The 17,173-nt window shown below is 41.9% G+C and overlaps 1 protein-coding gene across 1 annotated transcript in view; it reads right to left on the reverse strand.

The window, feature by feature from the left end:
• Nucleotides 1-11,768, reverse strand: part of ERP44 (endoplasmic reticulum protein 44) — a 54,148-nt gene extending 42,380 nt beyond the window's left edge. The window contains exon 1 of the mRNA XM_074146180.1: nt 11,613-11,768. Within this exon, the coding sequence (XP_074002281.1) occupies nt 11,613-11,669 (57 nt within the window). The 5' untranslated portion in view covers nt 11,670-11,768. The remainder of the gene's footprint in view (nt 1-11,612) is intronic.
• Nucleotides 11,769-17,173: the final 5,405 nt, after the last annotated feature.

The following is a 17,173-nucleotide window of genomic DNA, read 5'->3' on the forward strand; positions in this document are numbered from 1 at the left end:
ATGAAACAAAAACTTTTATGGTTTTCTGTGGAAGGAGTAGCCATAGAGTTCAGAATCTCTCCTTTAAAGCATAATCTTGGAGGAAGACACCAAAAGCAGACATAGTGTTTCACAAGAAACAGTTATTTCCTATGTCACATGAACATTTGCTACCTTGGAATAGTCTGACGGATTGAACGTATAAACGGATAACTGAATTTTCCATACTTGGTCCCTACATACATTCTACTACTTTAAAAATAAAGCACAATTTCTATTTTAGTAGATTTTAATACATACTGAGATTATTGTTCCACAAGGCAAAAATAAACTTATTTCAAGTGATATGCTCAGTTTCAACACCTACTCATTTCTGGCTGCTTATCTTTTTATTAACCATATCATCTATTTGAAATACTGAGTACCTTTTCATTCTTCTGCTCCAAAACATCAAGTTATCTATCTCATTGCGGTATCAAGAAAGGTGGGAACTTTAAACAAAGACAAGCCTGTTCAATTTTACCTTTCAGGCTGGAACTTGTTGTAAAAGTAGGTATGAATTACCAAAACCAACTGCTCAAATGGAAAAATAAGGGATATCAAACACGTATAAACTAGCCCTCCATGACAGAAATACCAAAGCAGCAATTTAGATAAAATAGAAAGGGCAGCCTTGGAGAAATCTGCATTTCACATATTCTTATCAGCAGTTAAAGATGAAGTACCACAATCCTGTGGCTCCAGAGCTGCAGAATCCACACTGCTTTAAACTATTCAGCTGAGGCATTGGGTTACAGAAAAAAAGAGGCAGCAGAAATTACAATTAGACAAACAAAATATTTAAGTGAAAAATACAGCTAGGGTCATTGTCCTCACCCAGTCCACCCAAAGGGAAGCAAAACATACTGGTTTAACTGCCACTCTGAAGACAACATAAGGGAAGACAAGCAGACAAACCAGACTCTGATAACACTGACTAAATTGTACTGTTCATATTAGCGCTGCTGCCTATTTGTATTTCCAAATAACAAAATCAGTCTGAGAGCACAGAAGCACAGCCAGCTTGATTTGGCTCATCTTTATTTCATGCTGAAGGCAATGATGATTAGAACTAAGTAACGGAGAACAATCCCAATGCAGAGCAGCAAACGCATAGAACTGCAATTAGCAGTTCAAGTTAAATTCTTACCCTCTTCCAGTTTCAGCATTACACCGCCATGCTACGCCCTGCAATCTCAGCCAGAACTAACTCACACATGAATATACATTCAACCACCCCCATCTATTAACCTCAGATCTAGAGCTTTTAGCAATAATACTTCCAATATCGCCAAGACCCTCCTTGGGCTACAGATTTTTGTCTTCCTTCAGCATGATTGAGATGCCACATTTCCCCAGATTATCTCCTAATATTTCAGCAGGAGGCTAAGGTTTTGTGCAACTATCAAAAGACAACCACAGTACTTTGTGACACAGCCGTCTGTGGCTTACGAAGCATTTGTCCATATGCTAAAGCCACTTGAGATATTAAAACCGTTTGAGATTGTCCTGTGTTGCTGCGGCTTCTCCCTCTTGTTCTGAGGAATCAAAATGAGGAAGAACACCTTAGAATTTCATAATTATAATTTTCTTAAACACAACGGGGTTTTCTTGCCTCAGCTTTCCATTCCCTTAATATCAGAAGTCTAAACTTTAGAATAAATCCTTTAAAAAAAAATCTTAATTTATATTGCTTATTTTTTCTTCATTTCAGACAAATTTGTGATGCACACTCCACAAATTTCCATTCTACACATGCAAACTACCAATCATAGTATATTAAAGCTCACTGGTAATCCATTAGCTTGTCTCTACCAAATGCTTTGCCTCAATTTTTAGGTTAGTATCTATCATTTGCTAAATGACAAATTTATGCTATCATTTGCTTAAAATGACATATAAGAGGATAAGATCTTTCCAAATAAACAGTAATAGAAATACTACTCCACAGCTGCATTCTAATTGACACGTTGGCATGGGAAAAATCTCCCAATTTAAATGAGGGGGGGGGGGGGGGGGGGGAGAAGATACATTTTACAATTAATCCATTGGCTATCTTCTACAAGAGAACATTGATTAAAGCAATGTTGCCTACATCTGAAGAGAAAAATCCACCTTCTAGACCCCATCTACATGTAGCTTGAAGAATGAGTGGCTAATTTCAGACTGTATAAGAGCTATTTTCTTTCTACCCGAAACAGCTGCTAAGGGCCTGCACATATGCAGTCAATTTATCCTGGATAACTCTGGACAGCGGAAGAGTAAATAATGGAGAGGACAAGACACATGCCACGTATTCTGAAATGCACAAAAGAACATGATACAGAGATACTGCATTGCTGGTTTACCTCCCCCAAGGAATATTAACCTTGCCAGCTTCAGGCTGACTCCCACAAAAATATTCAAGCAAGTATTCCAGACTGGTCCTAAAAATAATATGAACACGTTCACATGGTGCAGTGCTCGAAGTGGTAGCAAGTATCAGACACATAGGCTCTGTAATTAACCACCTCCACGTAGCAAGCTTACTGTTCTCACAGAGGACTGCAGCAAGCAAAACTGTTACCAAGATCCTCAGCAAGGTATCATAGCTGGGTATTGGCTTATTTAAAAATAACATTTAATAGCTATTTAATGCTAATTATATGTACATATTTGCATGGTTTAGCAAGTTCTGCTGGCCTATGTTGACAGAAAAAATATTAAAAAAGAAAAAAAAGAAAAAGTCTTCTCCCCCCTGCAATGATAGGTTCTTAACCAAAGCAGTTTTAAATGTCATTCAAAGGTAATTCCCGAGAGGCCCATACACTCACTGAGCTCCCTTCACTAATTAACGGATCATTAGTTGAAAAGAACCCCTAACTGTTCACCCCCTGCACCACATACTGTCTTAATTACCTTTGTGAAGCAACCAATTTGTCTTTCAGTCCTTCTGTCCAAAATCCCAAGTGAATTGACTCAACAGGGAGAAGAAGGGGAGAACAACAACAAAAAAAGTATTTTCATACACACATTTATGAAAATCCATATTTTTTAATGACTGGCAAAGAATTTAAGGGCTAAGTGTTTCCAGCAAGATTTAAGAAAGGGGACTGCTATAAACCATAAGAAACAGAAGTGATAGCGACTAAAGAAGCAAAAAGCTCTTCTTGGGATTACAAATGCAGATACATCATTGAAAATATTTCCCTTTGTGAAGCTTTTGAGAAAGTTAATTATTTCATCACTTCATAATCACAACAGCTATGGGAAACAGCAAAACACTATCACAGCTGTTGTTTTCTTTTTTGAGACCATTGGAACAGGCACCTATTCCTTGCCTTTCAAAATACTTCCTTGCAGAGTTCCTAATGAACAAGTTCTCTCCACGTTTATGCTCAATTGCTAGAGGAATCCACTTGGAGAGAAAACATAAGCTTTACTGGCAGTTATCTTATAGCAGAGATTAGACTGCTTTTCTTCTTCCCACTTCTCTTTACAAATCTATAAAAATAAAAACCATAAGACCTGACATCCTTACAGACTTTTTTTTTTTGATGCACCTTAAGGAAACACACATGGAAACCAGGCAAGAATCACTGATGCCAGACAAGAGACATGCTGGCTGCAAAAACCATGCCAAGCAATCAGGTCATTTTCTAGACACTGTTTCCAGGGCTCTACCTTTTGCTGGTTCCTGCTCCGGGAACACCATTTAGGATACAAAGTTTCACTGATTAAAGAAATGGATGCCATAAGAGAGACATCTTCCTTTGAAACTGATCACAACAAACCATATACTTGAAATCTCCCTGTGAGTTAGCATATCCTTAATTTTGGTTCCGAAGTGAAGCAGCTGGGAGACTCCAGCACATAAAATGGGGTAACCTACTTCTTCCAGGAAACAAGCCATTGGGATTGCCAGTGTTTTTTTTCATCGCCACTGCTGCTGAAACTTTCAGATACAGGTCACCAATGACCAGGTCTCACAATAATTCCCATCTATAACCTACTACTATACTTATTTTTTACTAGAAAAATATACCTTGCAGAACCCTGAAAAAAATTTGCAAGATCTGAAGACACTCAGGCTTTAACAATTCAGTCCACTCATAGAACATGGCTCTGAAAGCCAAAAGGGCCCATGAGAGTCTATTGATCTCCAAGGACAACCTCTTCAAAGCACAAAACCAATCCACTCCAAGTAGGCATGGCAGAATACCTACATGGGTTAACATCGAATTGCTGGATAAGGTGGTGGGTTTTTTAAGAAAAAAAAAAAAAGTAAACAAGGAGGTAGAGATAAGAAAATAAATACTTGGTAGGAGTATAGAAACATTGCTTGAACAGGCAGGATGAAATCGGAAAGCCCAAGCTGAGCTGGACTTGAAACTAGAGAGGGATGTTAAGAGTAACACAGAGGGTTTCTACAGGTTGCTGGCAACTAAAGGGAGACTAAGGAAATTGTAGGCCTGCTGCTCAACTAGCACAGGGCAGAATGAAAAAGGACATGGAAAAGGCTTAGATACTCAATGTTGCCTTTGTCCGATTTTCTACTAGTAGGTGGAGTACTAGGGAAGAGAAGCATTACCCGCATGAGTGGAAGACCAAGTTAGGAAGCTCTTAAGCACACTGGACATACACATAGCCACATAACCAGATAAAAGGCATTTTCCTGGGTCCCCAGGAGGATTATGGAGGCAAACTCCCTCTCAAGAAGCATGGATTTAGAAAGAGTAAATCAATCCGACTGTTTTCTGTAGTGAGATGACTAGCTTTGTAAATGAGGGAAGAATACTGGACATCATTTACCTTGACTTTAGCAAGTTTCTATCTAACACAGCGTCTCAAAGTATCCTTAGACCTAAATTGGTGATACGTGAACTGAATAAGTGAACTATAAAGTGAGTGACACAGCAGCTGGACTGCTGGGTTCAAAGGGCTGTAACCAAAGATACCATGTCCACTGGTCTCTAATGGAGTTTCTCCAGATCAGTACTGGGTGTAAGAAGGGTTGTCTTTACTAATGACCAGAATGATGGAACAGAGTGCACCCTCAGCAAACTTCCTGAGGACACTGAACTGATGGGAAGTGGCTTATATGCCAGAGGGGAGATGTGCTATTCAGAAAGACCTCAGCTGGCTGGAGAAATGGCCTGACAGAAACCTCATGAAGCTCAACAAAGGCAAAGTCCTGCATCTCGGGAGGAATAACCCCATAAAGGCTGGGAGTCAACCAGTTAGAAAACAGCTTTGCAGAAAAGGTTTTGGGGAACAAGCTGAACAGGAGTCAGCAGTGTGCCCCTTGAAGCAAAGACAACTGCATACTGGGCTGCATTAGCAAAAGCATAGCCAGCAGACCAAAGCAAGTGATTCTTCTCTTTCATTTGGCACTTGTGGGACCATATCTGAAGGATTCTGTCCAGCTTTGGAATTGCCTATACAAGACAGACATTAACACATGGGAGTGGAGTCCAGCAGCTGGCTACCAAGATGAACAGTAGTTGGAGAACAGGGTATACAAGGAAAGGCTGAGACAACTGCATTTGTTCAACTTTAAGAAGAGGAAGCTATTACTGCTGTTACCAATGACCTAGTTGGAGGTTATAGAGAAGAAAGAGTCAGATTCTTCTCAAAGATGCACAGTGATCAGACAAGAGGCAATGGACATAAGCTGCAGCTCCGAACAGATTTTTCAGGTAAAACTTTCAAAAAGGCCTTGATCAAACAATAAAACAGGACCCCAGAGAAGTTGTAGAACCTCCATCATTGCAGATACTCAAATCCCAACCGGGAAAAACCCTGAGCAACCCCATCTAAGTTAGTCTTGCATTGAGCAGTGAGTAAGACCAAATGACCTTTAAAGGTCCCTTCCAATTTAAATGATCAAACTTCCAGCGCCAATCAAAAACCAAAACTCTACAACTTGATCCTACCAGGTAAATACCGTGAGACTCACAATAGTCCTGTTGATCAAAGCTTTCCCGCTAAAACCAAACTAATGTAGACCAAGGAACAAGGGGAGGGAAGAAACCCCAAAACATTTACTGTCCTCAGTGCTTTCACAATTTCAACTGGTAGATGGTTTAAGATACAGACCACTGCACTTTGCATTTTGCTTAGTACCACTGCAGCCAACAAGATAACATTTATGTTCTATCAGCTACACCAAGAGCAGATCTCATGGATCACTACCAGGGTAAAGGTGCATGTGCATGTATGTGAAGGAGCTCCCAGGTTTGGTTCACTCCTAGAAGAGGCTGCAAGTAACAGGTGCTTATCTGGAGGGCACAGTACTGGAACTTTGCACACGTTTTAATGGTACAAATGGCTCTTAGCTGTAAAGGGTGTATTATCAGGGTAGTCAGTTTCTCAGCAGTAGCATACATGAAAAAAAGGAAAAATGGAACTTTTTTACAATATACCTTGTCGCTTTTTGTAATCACCAAAGCATAACTTAACCCGGACAGGATCTACAACTGATATGGAGAAATACAGCACCTTCAGCTAGCAGTGAAAAAAATATTCTGAGTTAGTGCTGAGTATAGCAATGGCTTTACAGAATAACCTTTAACAATGTAAAATAAAATACCTTAGAGAAAGTAAATGAAAAAAATTAAGCTAATCAAACTTTTAAAAATCTCAGTTATGAACACTTTCATTAAATTAGATTATATGAGCAGTTGGAATTACCAACAGTTTTGAAAAAGAAAATTACATATGTTTCCAGCAATGGTTAGCATGCTTCTGATGAACAAAGACATACTGGGGAGGAAAGAAGTGCAAAGGCAGAACTCTCAGAAGGAAATCTGATCTCATTTTGTTTCTGAAATTCTCTAAATGCACCTGCCCTCCTCTACTTCTCAGGGGAGCTCTCTCCAGTTTAGTTTTAGAAGAAAACGTTCCTTAGGCTCCGACATCAACACCCCATATTGCTTCTGCTTACACTCCCCAATGTTCCTATGTTCCTTCTCTAAATCACTAAGAACTCGCTCTCAAACAAGGCCGGGGGTGGGGGGGGGGAGAGGGCCGGGAAACGTATCGCTAATGCATCCAAAACCACTTCATTCTTGACATGCGCGTTACTTGAAAATGTCTCTAGACTCTCTTGGAGACCTTTTGAAGAAGCTCTGGTATAAAATTTACAGCATATTTGTATACTTGCTTTTCACATGAGACAACTCCCTTCAAGAAAACAAAGTATCTGGAAATTATACAAGTGAGGCTTCCAAAAGAGCCTGCAAGGTGAACAACTGGTCCTCCTGAATAGCAGTTCATAATCCTTAAGTCTTTCAAAATAAATAGGTTTTATTAAAGCACAGGGGATAACTGTTGGGCTTGTATAAGAATAATCAGTGGTAATTCTGCTTTCCCAAGACAGTGGTATGAGGACCAGTCTCTTGCTTGAGAAAGCTGTCCTGCCAAAAATAACCCCAAAGCAGATTATGGAGGGGAAGAGTAAAGATATCAAAAGAAAATGAAGGAATGTATCACCACAGAGTTCTTAGCTGCCAGCAACAGGATCTCTGATATCCTACTGTCAATACAGATTTATACATTTTCCAGCGTTGTCTGTGTCTTCTGTTTGAAGAATTAATTCAGTTTCTCCTCTCTTCCCTCCTGAGCACTCCAAACAGGAAACTTGTCCATCACATGGCATAGCACGAAGAATGCAATTCTTCTTCATAACAAGAACCTAAGCTAAGCTTCCCCCATCCCTCCCTGCCTCCCAACCTAGAGAAACATCCTCAATTCACTACTATTTCACTCTTTAGAGGGCATGACAGATGATAGACAACTCGGAACCCCCATGCTACTCTGGAAAGGGAACCCCTTTCATTGTATAAGGCTCAGTGGCCTAAAATTTGACTGTAACTACAATCTTTGACTAATGCTCAAATTCAGAATATTACATTTTGAGCAGGATTTCCAACTATAAAATTTGTTTGTTAATACATATGCGGAGAGAAGCAAATGCACAGAAATATGCTCTTTATATAAAATGTACAATGTAAAAATAATTTAACATGAAGTTAAAAGATAAAATTTCATTTCCTTTTACTTTCACTATTTGGGTACTTGGTGTCTTATTAACAAGACATGAAAGGCAGCGGCAGTGCAAGAAACAGATATATTACCCTACAGTATTTTTTCCAATTAAAAGTTTAATAGGAAATTCAAAAGTTCATTGACTAGTACCTCTTTTAAGTTACTGCTCCTAACAGCTGCAATTGCATTGTTATATATGTGGTATTTTGAAAGCTTCACTAAATATAAGAAATTATAGTGGAAGACCAACTGTAATGCTAAATATTATCTGGCAATGATAAACTGCATCAACTTATAGGGAAGAGCATACATAGACAGTGGGGCTACTGAATCATAAATGGAACATACGCCAGGCTTCTGTAATAATCCCAAGAGAAGAGAAGCTGCTACTTATTAAAAAACTAGATAAGCTGTAAGACTCAGAAAACACTCCAACATTTCACATTCTCAGAATATGTGAGGACAAATTCCAAGGGTGTTGCCAAATATATTAAGAAGTAGGTGTTCTCCGTTTGTCCACAACACCATTCCAAACAAGCTACAAAGAAAAGGTAGATAGTAATGGTGTTTTGAAACCTAATAAACCTCCACAAATTGAAGCGCAATAATTGAGAAACCCTTCTACAGCTGTTTGAGAAAAGAAAAAGAAAAAAAAAAGAAAAGGAAAAAAAACCACAGAGAACTTCCTCCTTCATTTCCCTCACTATCAGTTGGTGGTTTCCTCTAGTTACATCTATTCCTCAGCAACACTGTGCATGAGCCTCCCAGCAAAGTACTGAGCAATATGAGAAATGTCTTTCATACATATGCAAAAGAGGTATGTGCAATAGCGTCTTGTTCTAGAATTTTCTTTATAGGCAAAGTATACACATCTGCAAGTAGAGGCTAACATACAGAATGACTGGTTAGAGCAAAGCCAAAGAACCACACCTTGCCTTAGAGGAGAATGCGATGAACCACTGTCCCGTCAGCATTTATTCCACTGTCTTGGGTTCATCTTAAAAATCTGTCTTAACCAGTATTAAGTCACATACCAGCACGGCAGAAACATCTCAACCTACAACTACAAGGGACCACATGACATTACTATGCATCTCTTATTTCAGTCTCGCAATCAGCTGTACACAAATATGCTTATCCAAAAGTCTGGAAGTTGCTATTATTAAGCAAGATCAGCTTAGTAAGCTGTTTTCAGAGCTACATATCATTGTATTCTGTTCTAGGAATCACTGATGTAACACTAATAAGCTCATTTATCCACAAAATATGCCAACTGCCATGCTCAGAGAGGCTCTGCTGGATGGCATACCTTTTGGATGCAGAGCACAGCGCTCTCCCAAACCCTACCGACGAAGATCACAGTAATGTCGCTGGTCTTAAGTATTCATGGCTATCAGTAACAAGGAAAACAAAGTTACCAGAACTTTCAAGCCAATCTGGTACACCACCCTACCAGATTCTCTGAATGCCACAATAAAGCAGACACCATACTTTTGTACAACAGTTTTTCAGCTATTTTAAAGACAAAGGGATCCTCCTACTCCCAGTGAGCTCAAGACAACTTTTCCAAAACTCTTAACAAATCTACTGAATGGAATGATTCATTGGCTTGATCCAAGTATGTAACTAGGCACCTTACAACACTGGGCCATGTCTGATATGATGCTGAAGAATTATACAGATAACATTATATGTTTTGTTTTTTTAAAAAACAACTCTGACTTGTATTCTTCTTGACAGTTTATGTATATAGGTTTTTTTAATCACATTAGAAATTGGTTTAAGTGACCCATACACAAAGAAACAGCAACTAAAACATGGGGAAATTTCATATCTTAGCCATTTCCTATTTTGCAGTTGGCACACATAGATCTAACGGATGTGTATTAAATTTGCATCGATCAACTGTACCGTGAAGAAAGAAAAATGCTTTCATTAACTCACGTCCACTTTTTCAAACTTGTATTTGCTCATTTAAGCAACATTTTAAAACACACACTCCTTGTTTTTGCTCACTGGAGTTTGTACTTAAAACAATGGTAAAAACCAACCTAGCACATAAGCAACATTCTTATTGTTTTAACGCACACATATGACTGGAAAATACTAGGTTCTTCACTTTAATCTCTCATATAGTGAGCTAACACACTATAAATAGTCACCTATATATAAACATTTCAAATGTGTTTTTTCAAACCCTACACCAACCACGTATGTTTATTAACTGTGCAGTAAGTCTGTAATATTTTAACCAGAGCTTATCCAGGTAGAAGTGCACATTTCAAAGGGATAGCAAGTGCTTGTTCTGTTCAATAAGTATTTGTCCTCACATTTATATTAATTAAATTCATTCATTAGTAGTTTTATTACTACATACTTCCCTTTGTATCTCCAAAGCTCTGTCTACCTTTACCTCCAATCATTCCTTCATTTTCTGGCCAGTTTTACTCTCCCAAATGTTTAAACAGATTGATTAAACACATTAGTATCTTACAAGCAAATCCTATTAAATTTATTCACAAGTTCCCTTGAGCTCTGCAAGTCACTTATGCTACAAAAGGCCCAGAATCTGGGCCAATACAATTCTGGAAAAGTAAGAATCACTACATTAGCCTGTTGAAAAAAAAAAAAAAAAAAAAAAAAGGAGATATAACACAGACAGCTTATCTCCACAAAGCACACGCATCAGTGATTGAGTTTCTGTGGGTGCAAAGCCTGAAGGTGGCTCAGCTCATGCATGTAACGCCAGCCTCAAAAAAAAATAATGCCGTAGTCTGACAACTAAAGATAAATGTGGCGACAATGCAAGGCAGCTCGGGAACTTTTCCCGGCTTTGGCCACGGAGCTGGGACGGGGTCACTTGGCCGCAAGCGAGCTCACAGAAAGGGTGCATAAGCACCCCTGTCCTCGCTCGGGCAGGGGAACCCGCTCCCCTCCGTTGGCAGGCGGCAGCACTGAAACGCGGGCGACAAGCGGGACACCGGAGAGGCACCGCTGAGGCCGTTCCCTCCCGGCAGCCGCGGCTCCCGCTGCCTCCCGAGGGGCTGCGCGACCCACACCCCCCCGGGCCCGCTCCCTCCCTCCCTCCGCTTTCCCTCGTCGGTTCCCGAAGCGGGAAGGCGCGACGCCGGAATTCTCCGCGGAGGAGCCGGGCCCCACCGCCCGCCAGGCCGATGCCCCGGGCCCGCGGCGGCTCCCGAGCACCGAGTCCAGGCCCAGCCCCGCCCCACCGCCGGCCCGTTCCGGGTCCGCAGCCTATCAGCCTCGGCCACAACACCGGGCTCCGCCAACCGGGGGCCGCTCCCGCAGCCGCCGCTCGCCTCCCTCCCCCGCCGAGCAGGTGCTGGCGGACCGGCCTCGGCCTCCGGCGGGGCGAGGGGCAGCAGCGCGGCGGGGCCGAGAGCCGCCACCCGGCCCCCAGACGCGGGGCGAGCGGGAGGAGCTAGCAGCCGGCAGGGAAGAAGCCCTGAGGCCCGCCGGCCAGCCCAGGCCGGTGCTCCCGCCGCGGCGGGCCAGCCCGGGGAAGCGGCGGGGAAGGGAAGGGCCGCGGGGAGCCGGTCGCTCACCAGGAGGAGGAGGAGGCAGCCAGCGTCAGGCAGGAGCGGGAAGATGGCGGGTCTCATGGTAGATCGGGCGCCCGGGAGAGGGAGAAAGGCGGGCAGCTCCCACTCTCCGCGGCGGCGGCTCCTCACTTCCCCCCGTCGCCAGGAAACACCCGGGCAAGTTCCACCACGGGGCCCCGCGCTCCCCGCCTCCCCCGCTCCACTTCCGGGTTTCCGCGCCGCGCGATGCACGCCGGGAAATGTAGTTCTCGTCTCTCCCGCCGCTGAGGCGATCCCAGCACACACCGCGGCTGCTCGCGCTCCGGCCCCCGGCCCCGCCCGGCCGGTGAGGGGAGGAGGCGGGCGGGGTGGAGGTGAGTTACGGGGCGCAGCCGCCGTGCTGGGGAGGGAAAGGGAGGGAGGGAGGCAGGCAGGCGGCTGTCACCGCCGCCGCCCGGCCGAGGCAGGGTTAACCCTTTCCGGCTATCCCGTGGCAGCCCTCGATCGGACGCTGGGACCCGTTATGGGGCTCGCGGCCCCTCGTTGTGGGCGGCGGTTGGGGGAGGTGTCCCTGTCAGCCCTCAGCCGAGGCGGGGGTCGGGTCGTGCTTTGCGGGGTCCCCAGCGGGTCGGGTGCCGGAGAGTTGTCCGCCTTTCCTTTGGGGTGTCCGTGTCCCGCCTGAGCCCGTCAGCCGCCGGGAAGCGGGGAAACGGCATTGGGTGGCGGGAAGGTGAGGAGTGCCCCGGCGCTCTCGGCGTTGCGCTCCGCGTTTTCTCGGAGTTGGGGAAGCAACTTTCCGCTGGCAGCGCGGGGGGAGGGCAGCCCTGCCTGAGAGGCGGGGGGGAGATTTCAGCTTGGTGGTAGGGTTGTAGTGGAACGTCATCATCCGTTTTTACTCCCTGACGCTTCCACAGATTTGTGCTTTTTGCTGCTTCCTGAGTTCTGCTGGAAAGGAAGAACACCTACTACTCGGTGCTTCATCCCCTTCCAGTAAAACTTTGGACCTTGCGGTGTATGCGTTCTTTGAGACCTTGCAGAGCTGTCTCAAAAAAAAAAATCAGCAAAGCAGCACTTTGTGTTCTTCACATTTCCAGTATGTGCACAAGCGTAGGGAGTGAAGCGGGGCATAACGCCATTTGAAAGAAAACGCTTTGCATCAGCTTTTAGCAAGTCAAGCCCAATTTGGCTTCAAAGAAAGCCGGACATGCTCAGACTTTATGTGTCACCCTGCAAAAGTCACTTGGCCTGTCAGTTTCGTGAGCTGAAAACACCAATATATATATACACAAATTATGTCTTTTTTTATAGTCTGAAACTAGAACTTAGCTTTTATAATTTCTGCTGTGTCTTCCTTAAGAACCTGTGCTCCTCAAGCTGTAGAATGAACGTCTTCTGAATTCATTCACATTTGAAAAATACTTTGATATTTTTTCATAGCAGCTCTTTCTTCACTTGAAACTTTTATCAGTAAAATTTGATAGAGTAATCTTGTTTGAATTTTAACAATCTTGTGTTTTGCTGACTAGAAAAATTATGTAATTCTGATTATCCGTGTAAGGCAAAGTAGACTTATCATAGTTTGGTATGAAATTTCACATATCTTGAAGAGTTCTGGTGTCCATATGACTGTCCCTTTATTTCAGGTGACTCAAAAAAGCTAATCTTTTTCTACATGTTAGCTTAAAGAAGAAGTAGTGAATTATTTACTTAATTCCAGTAATACAGTGCCTATTACAGATAATGTCAATTATGTAACTTTTTATAAGCAGAATCTTGTAGTTATTTGATTTTTATTGTTGTATTCCATCCCTTACAAATAAATGCCTGATTTGATGAATTGGTATTTGGAGGACTTGTTTGATAAAGATCAAACCAGAACAATGAGGATCTTTATCAAACAAGTCCTCCAAATACCAATTCATCTGTTTGTCATATACGTGAGAGAAATATTTGAGGAAAGTTACATATTTTCCTTTTATAATTCCTCTTAATGTTTCAGAATTTCTCTGATGCATGATTAGCTTTTTAATGGAGTTAAGATACTATACTGAGAATTGCTGTAGAGGTAATTGGTTGCTTCTCTCACCTGTATGATTACTGACACTATGCAGATGTGGCTCTTGTTTTCATCTGGAAATTATGAACATCTCTCATTATTAATTCTCTTCTGTATGCGGTCAGCTTTGTATAATTGTTGATGTAATTGGGATGCTTCTGGTGCTTTACTAAGCTCTCCGGTATTCACTGCATTTTATGCACGTAACAAGTAATGGTTAAGCAGAGGGAAGCACTGTGACTAGTTGTGACTGACATTTGACTTCTTGTTGTCCCTTTTGGTTTCTTCAGATTTGCCTGAATCATAAATGCCTCATCTGCTTTTATCCAGTATGATGTAGAGAAGATAACAGAAAGCATAAACCATACTGCTAGGTTGGGAGGAAAAGTTTTGCTTTGAATGAAACATATCAATTATGTGTCCTAAAAAGTCAAAAAAGCAGTTTTGTTGGAGGAGAGGAAACTTGGGAAGCAGAGAGTCGTGCAAGTATTTTGAAAGATGTGACTATTCTTTATCCTCCTTTAAAGGAAACTATTGTAGCACTGGGAATGTTTGCAGGGCTGTACATTAAAATTGAAACAATTTTGCTTTATGTCTTAAAGTGTATTTGGGCGTGTTTGGGCCTGCGTAAGCTGTCCCCCCTTTGTGTTGTCATGTATGCATCTGCACTTTCTTTGGCTTTCTTAAGTACCAAGTCAAGTTGAGCTTTTCTATAATTTGTTGTGGTGTATTATGGCACTGTTAGCCTGTCTTATATGACTCTAGAAGTGGAAATGTTGTTAACCTCCTGCCACGTTAGGTTCTTTGAACTTCGTTCTGTTCTCTGCTTGTAGAAGCTATGAATCCATTAATGACACGGTTCTGATTATGGCAAGGATCAGCTACTTCTGTGGTAAAACAAGCATGCCAAAAATGTAGAGAGGTTCACCAAACTCAGTAAGGATGGAAGCATTAATGACTTCCAACATCACCATTGTCATGTTATTCTGAGGTTCATGGAAGAAGAGGAGAGTGGTCGGATAGGATCATGTTGTGCCATAGGTTTCAGATGACCAGAAATGGCTCCAGAACTATTCATGAGAGAAAATACTTTGATTGTTGTGTAAGGAGCTCATCTTCATGCTTCTGCACCAGCATTCTCAACAGAGTGCACCAGTGCTGGTGCAGAAGCAAGTAACTATTGCGCTCTAGTAACTGCTCACTTCAGGCAGATACAAATGCCATACATGCTTGGTGTTGGCAAGTTGGGTGGTGGGTAAGTGACTAGGGTGATTTCTGAAATAATTTTTTAGGGGTCCCTGAAATAAAAGTTGGGTTTGGAGAAATTGCTTGCTTTATTGAAGTGTAGTGAGCCATTGGATGTTTCCTTAACGCACGTTCTCTAAGGACTGATAAAGTTTGGGAATACCATACTTGCTCCTGGTTCTGAGGTGACCAACAGACGGCAGGGAGGTCTGTGAACACAGGCAAGGAAGCATTCCAGTAGTGAGGAATTCCAGTATGTGTGCTCAAGGAAACTAACAGCTTGTGCCTTTCTAGTCACACCATGACTAGTTTTTGTTGGGGAAGAAAGGTTGGGAAGGGAAGGTGTTATATTTCTTAGGATATGATGATCCCACTTTCATGGCTCATGAAAACTTAACCAGAGGGACTTCAGGAAAGCAGAGTTCGGTGATACAGTTAGCCATTGGAAGAAGTGGTGTAGCATGCACTTGGCTGTCTGAGAGTAAGATGAAGCAGCAATGTAGACACTTGCATGTTAAAAGCTTTGTCTGCAGTTATCATGTGGTGTAGTTTAGACTGTCTTGAGTTGTACCTGGGTGTTTTCATGTAGAGTGGATGCAGTATATTGACGTGTTATTGAGTGGGTTTGCACAACCACATGGTTCTGTATTTGTGCTTATTCCAGGGATGTGGTATGAATTGATACTGTGATTATACAGATGTCCTTTGCGTAACTGATTCAAATTGCCATGGAGCTTCCTGTATTAATTTTCTTTTCAGCTTTCCAAGGAAGTTTGGAGCTTGTGAAAAAGAGTCTACAATTATGTTATAGTATTAAGTTGTATTTGATATTTTTTTGTTTGTTTGCAGGTAAAGGCTTTTATCTTTATTACTTTATGCTTAATATCTGCTGTAGAAATTTTCACTTCATTTTACATAAAGTGAATGTTTGTCTGGTATTTTAATAACATTTCCCCCAAAAACTGATACGTATTCATTTGCAGTTATCTAAATAACAACAGATGCTGTGTAGCAGTATATGAAATTTACAGAACAAATAAACCAAAGATGGTTGAAAATAACAGTTGAAGCAAAATAGCTTCCTCTTGCTGTTTTGCAAGTATACTATGATGTAAATGTGGGACGTGAAAAAAGGAATGTATCTAAATTAGCATGAAACACAAGAGGAGGTGAAAAATTCAGTGATGCCTCCTCTTTTTTTTTTTTTTTTTTTTTTTTTTTTCCCTGGTGTGTTCAGTTATTACTGCTCACCTCAGTTTGTTTTCCATGCCAAGTGTGAAGTGTGCTAAGAATTGATAGTAGAAGTTCAAGTGTTTGATACTTTTGGAGAAAATCAACAAGTTTGCAAGTGTGCAGGCCCTTCTTCATTTCCGAAATAGTGTGTGGACCTGAGCTGGTCATTATCAAGATCGTGAGGCATTGGTAGTTCAGAGAAAATAGCAGTTCTGTTTTAGAAGAGGCAAGGAAGGCAACTGTAGTGGTAGACATGATTTAGGAAAGAAAAAGAGGAAAAACAAGAGATTGCCATTATACCACTGCATAAATCCCTGTTTTGCTCACATCTTGAATAACTAGTGGAGTTTTCTTTCCATCTCAAAAAGGTTAGAACAGAACTGTGAAAACCTCTAAAAAAGGGCAATTAAAAGGGTCATGGTTACAGAAAAGCTAAGTAAGCTATGACTCTCTCAGCTAGAGGAAAATATGATCAGGGAGGCTACATTAAAAATCTATGGAATAATTACTGATGGATAAGAATTGCCTATTTACTGTCCCTTCCAGGACAAGGACTAAGGGCCCTCAGATGGCGAGGGCCAGGACAGGAGAGGTGAAAGCAAGCGGTTTGTCCATGGAGTGTTTGGTTGTAGCGCAGAACTCCTTGCCAGTGGATGTTGTGGATGCTATTAGTTTGCATATTCTTAAGAGGAGACTGGACACATTTATAGTAGAGAAATTAATTGAAAAAAATTAACAGAATTTGCAGAACACTAAATACACAGAAACCAAGTCCAGTTCAGGAAGTGATTGAACTAGAAATAATTGTAGGTTGGGAGAGTATTTGGAAGAGGAGGAAAAAATCATATTCATATATATAGAATCATAGAATAGTTTGAGTTGGAAGGGACCTTTGAAGGTCATCTAGTCCAACTCCCCAGGGACATCTTCAACTAGATTGCTCAGAGCCCAGTTCAGCCTGATCTCGAATGTTTTCAGGGATGGGGCATCTACCACCTCTCTGAACAACACATTCCAGTGTTTCACCACCCTCATTGTAAAAAATTTCTTC

Source organism: Numenius arquata, chromosome 4, assembly GCF_964106895.1.
Source record: "Numenius arquata chromosome 4, bNumArq3.hap1.1, whole genome shotgun sequence".
Taxonomy (NCBI): Eukaryota; Metazoa; Chordata; class Aves; order Charadriiformes; family Scolopacidae; genus Numenius; species Numenius arquata.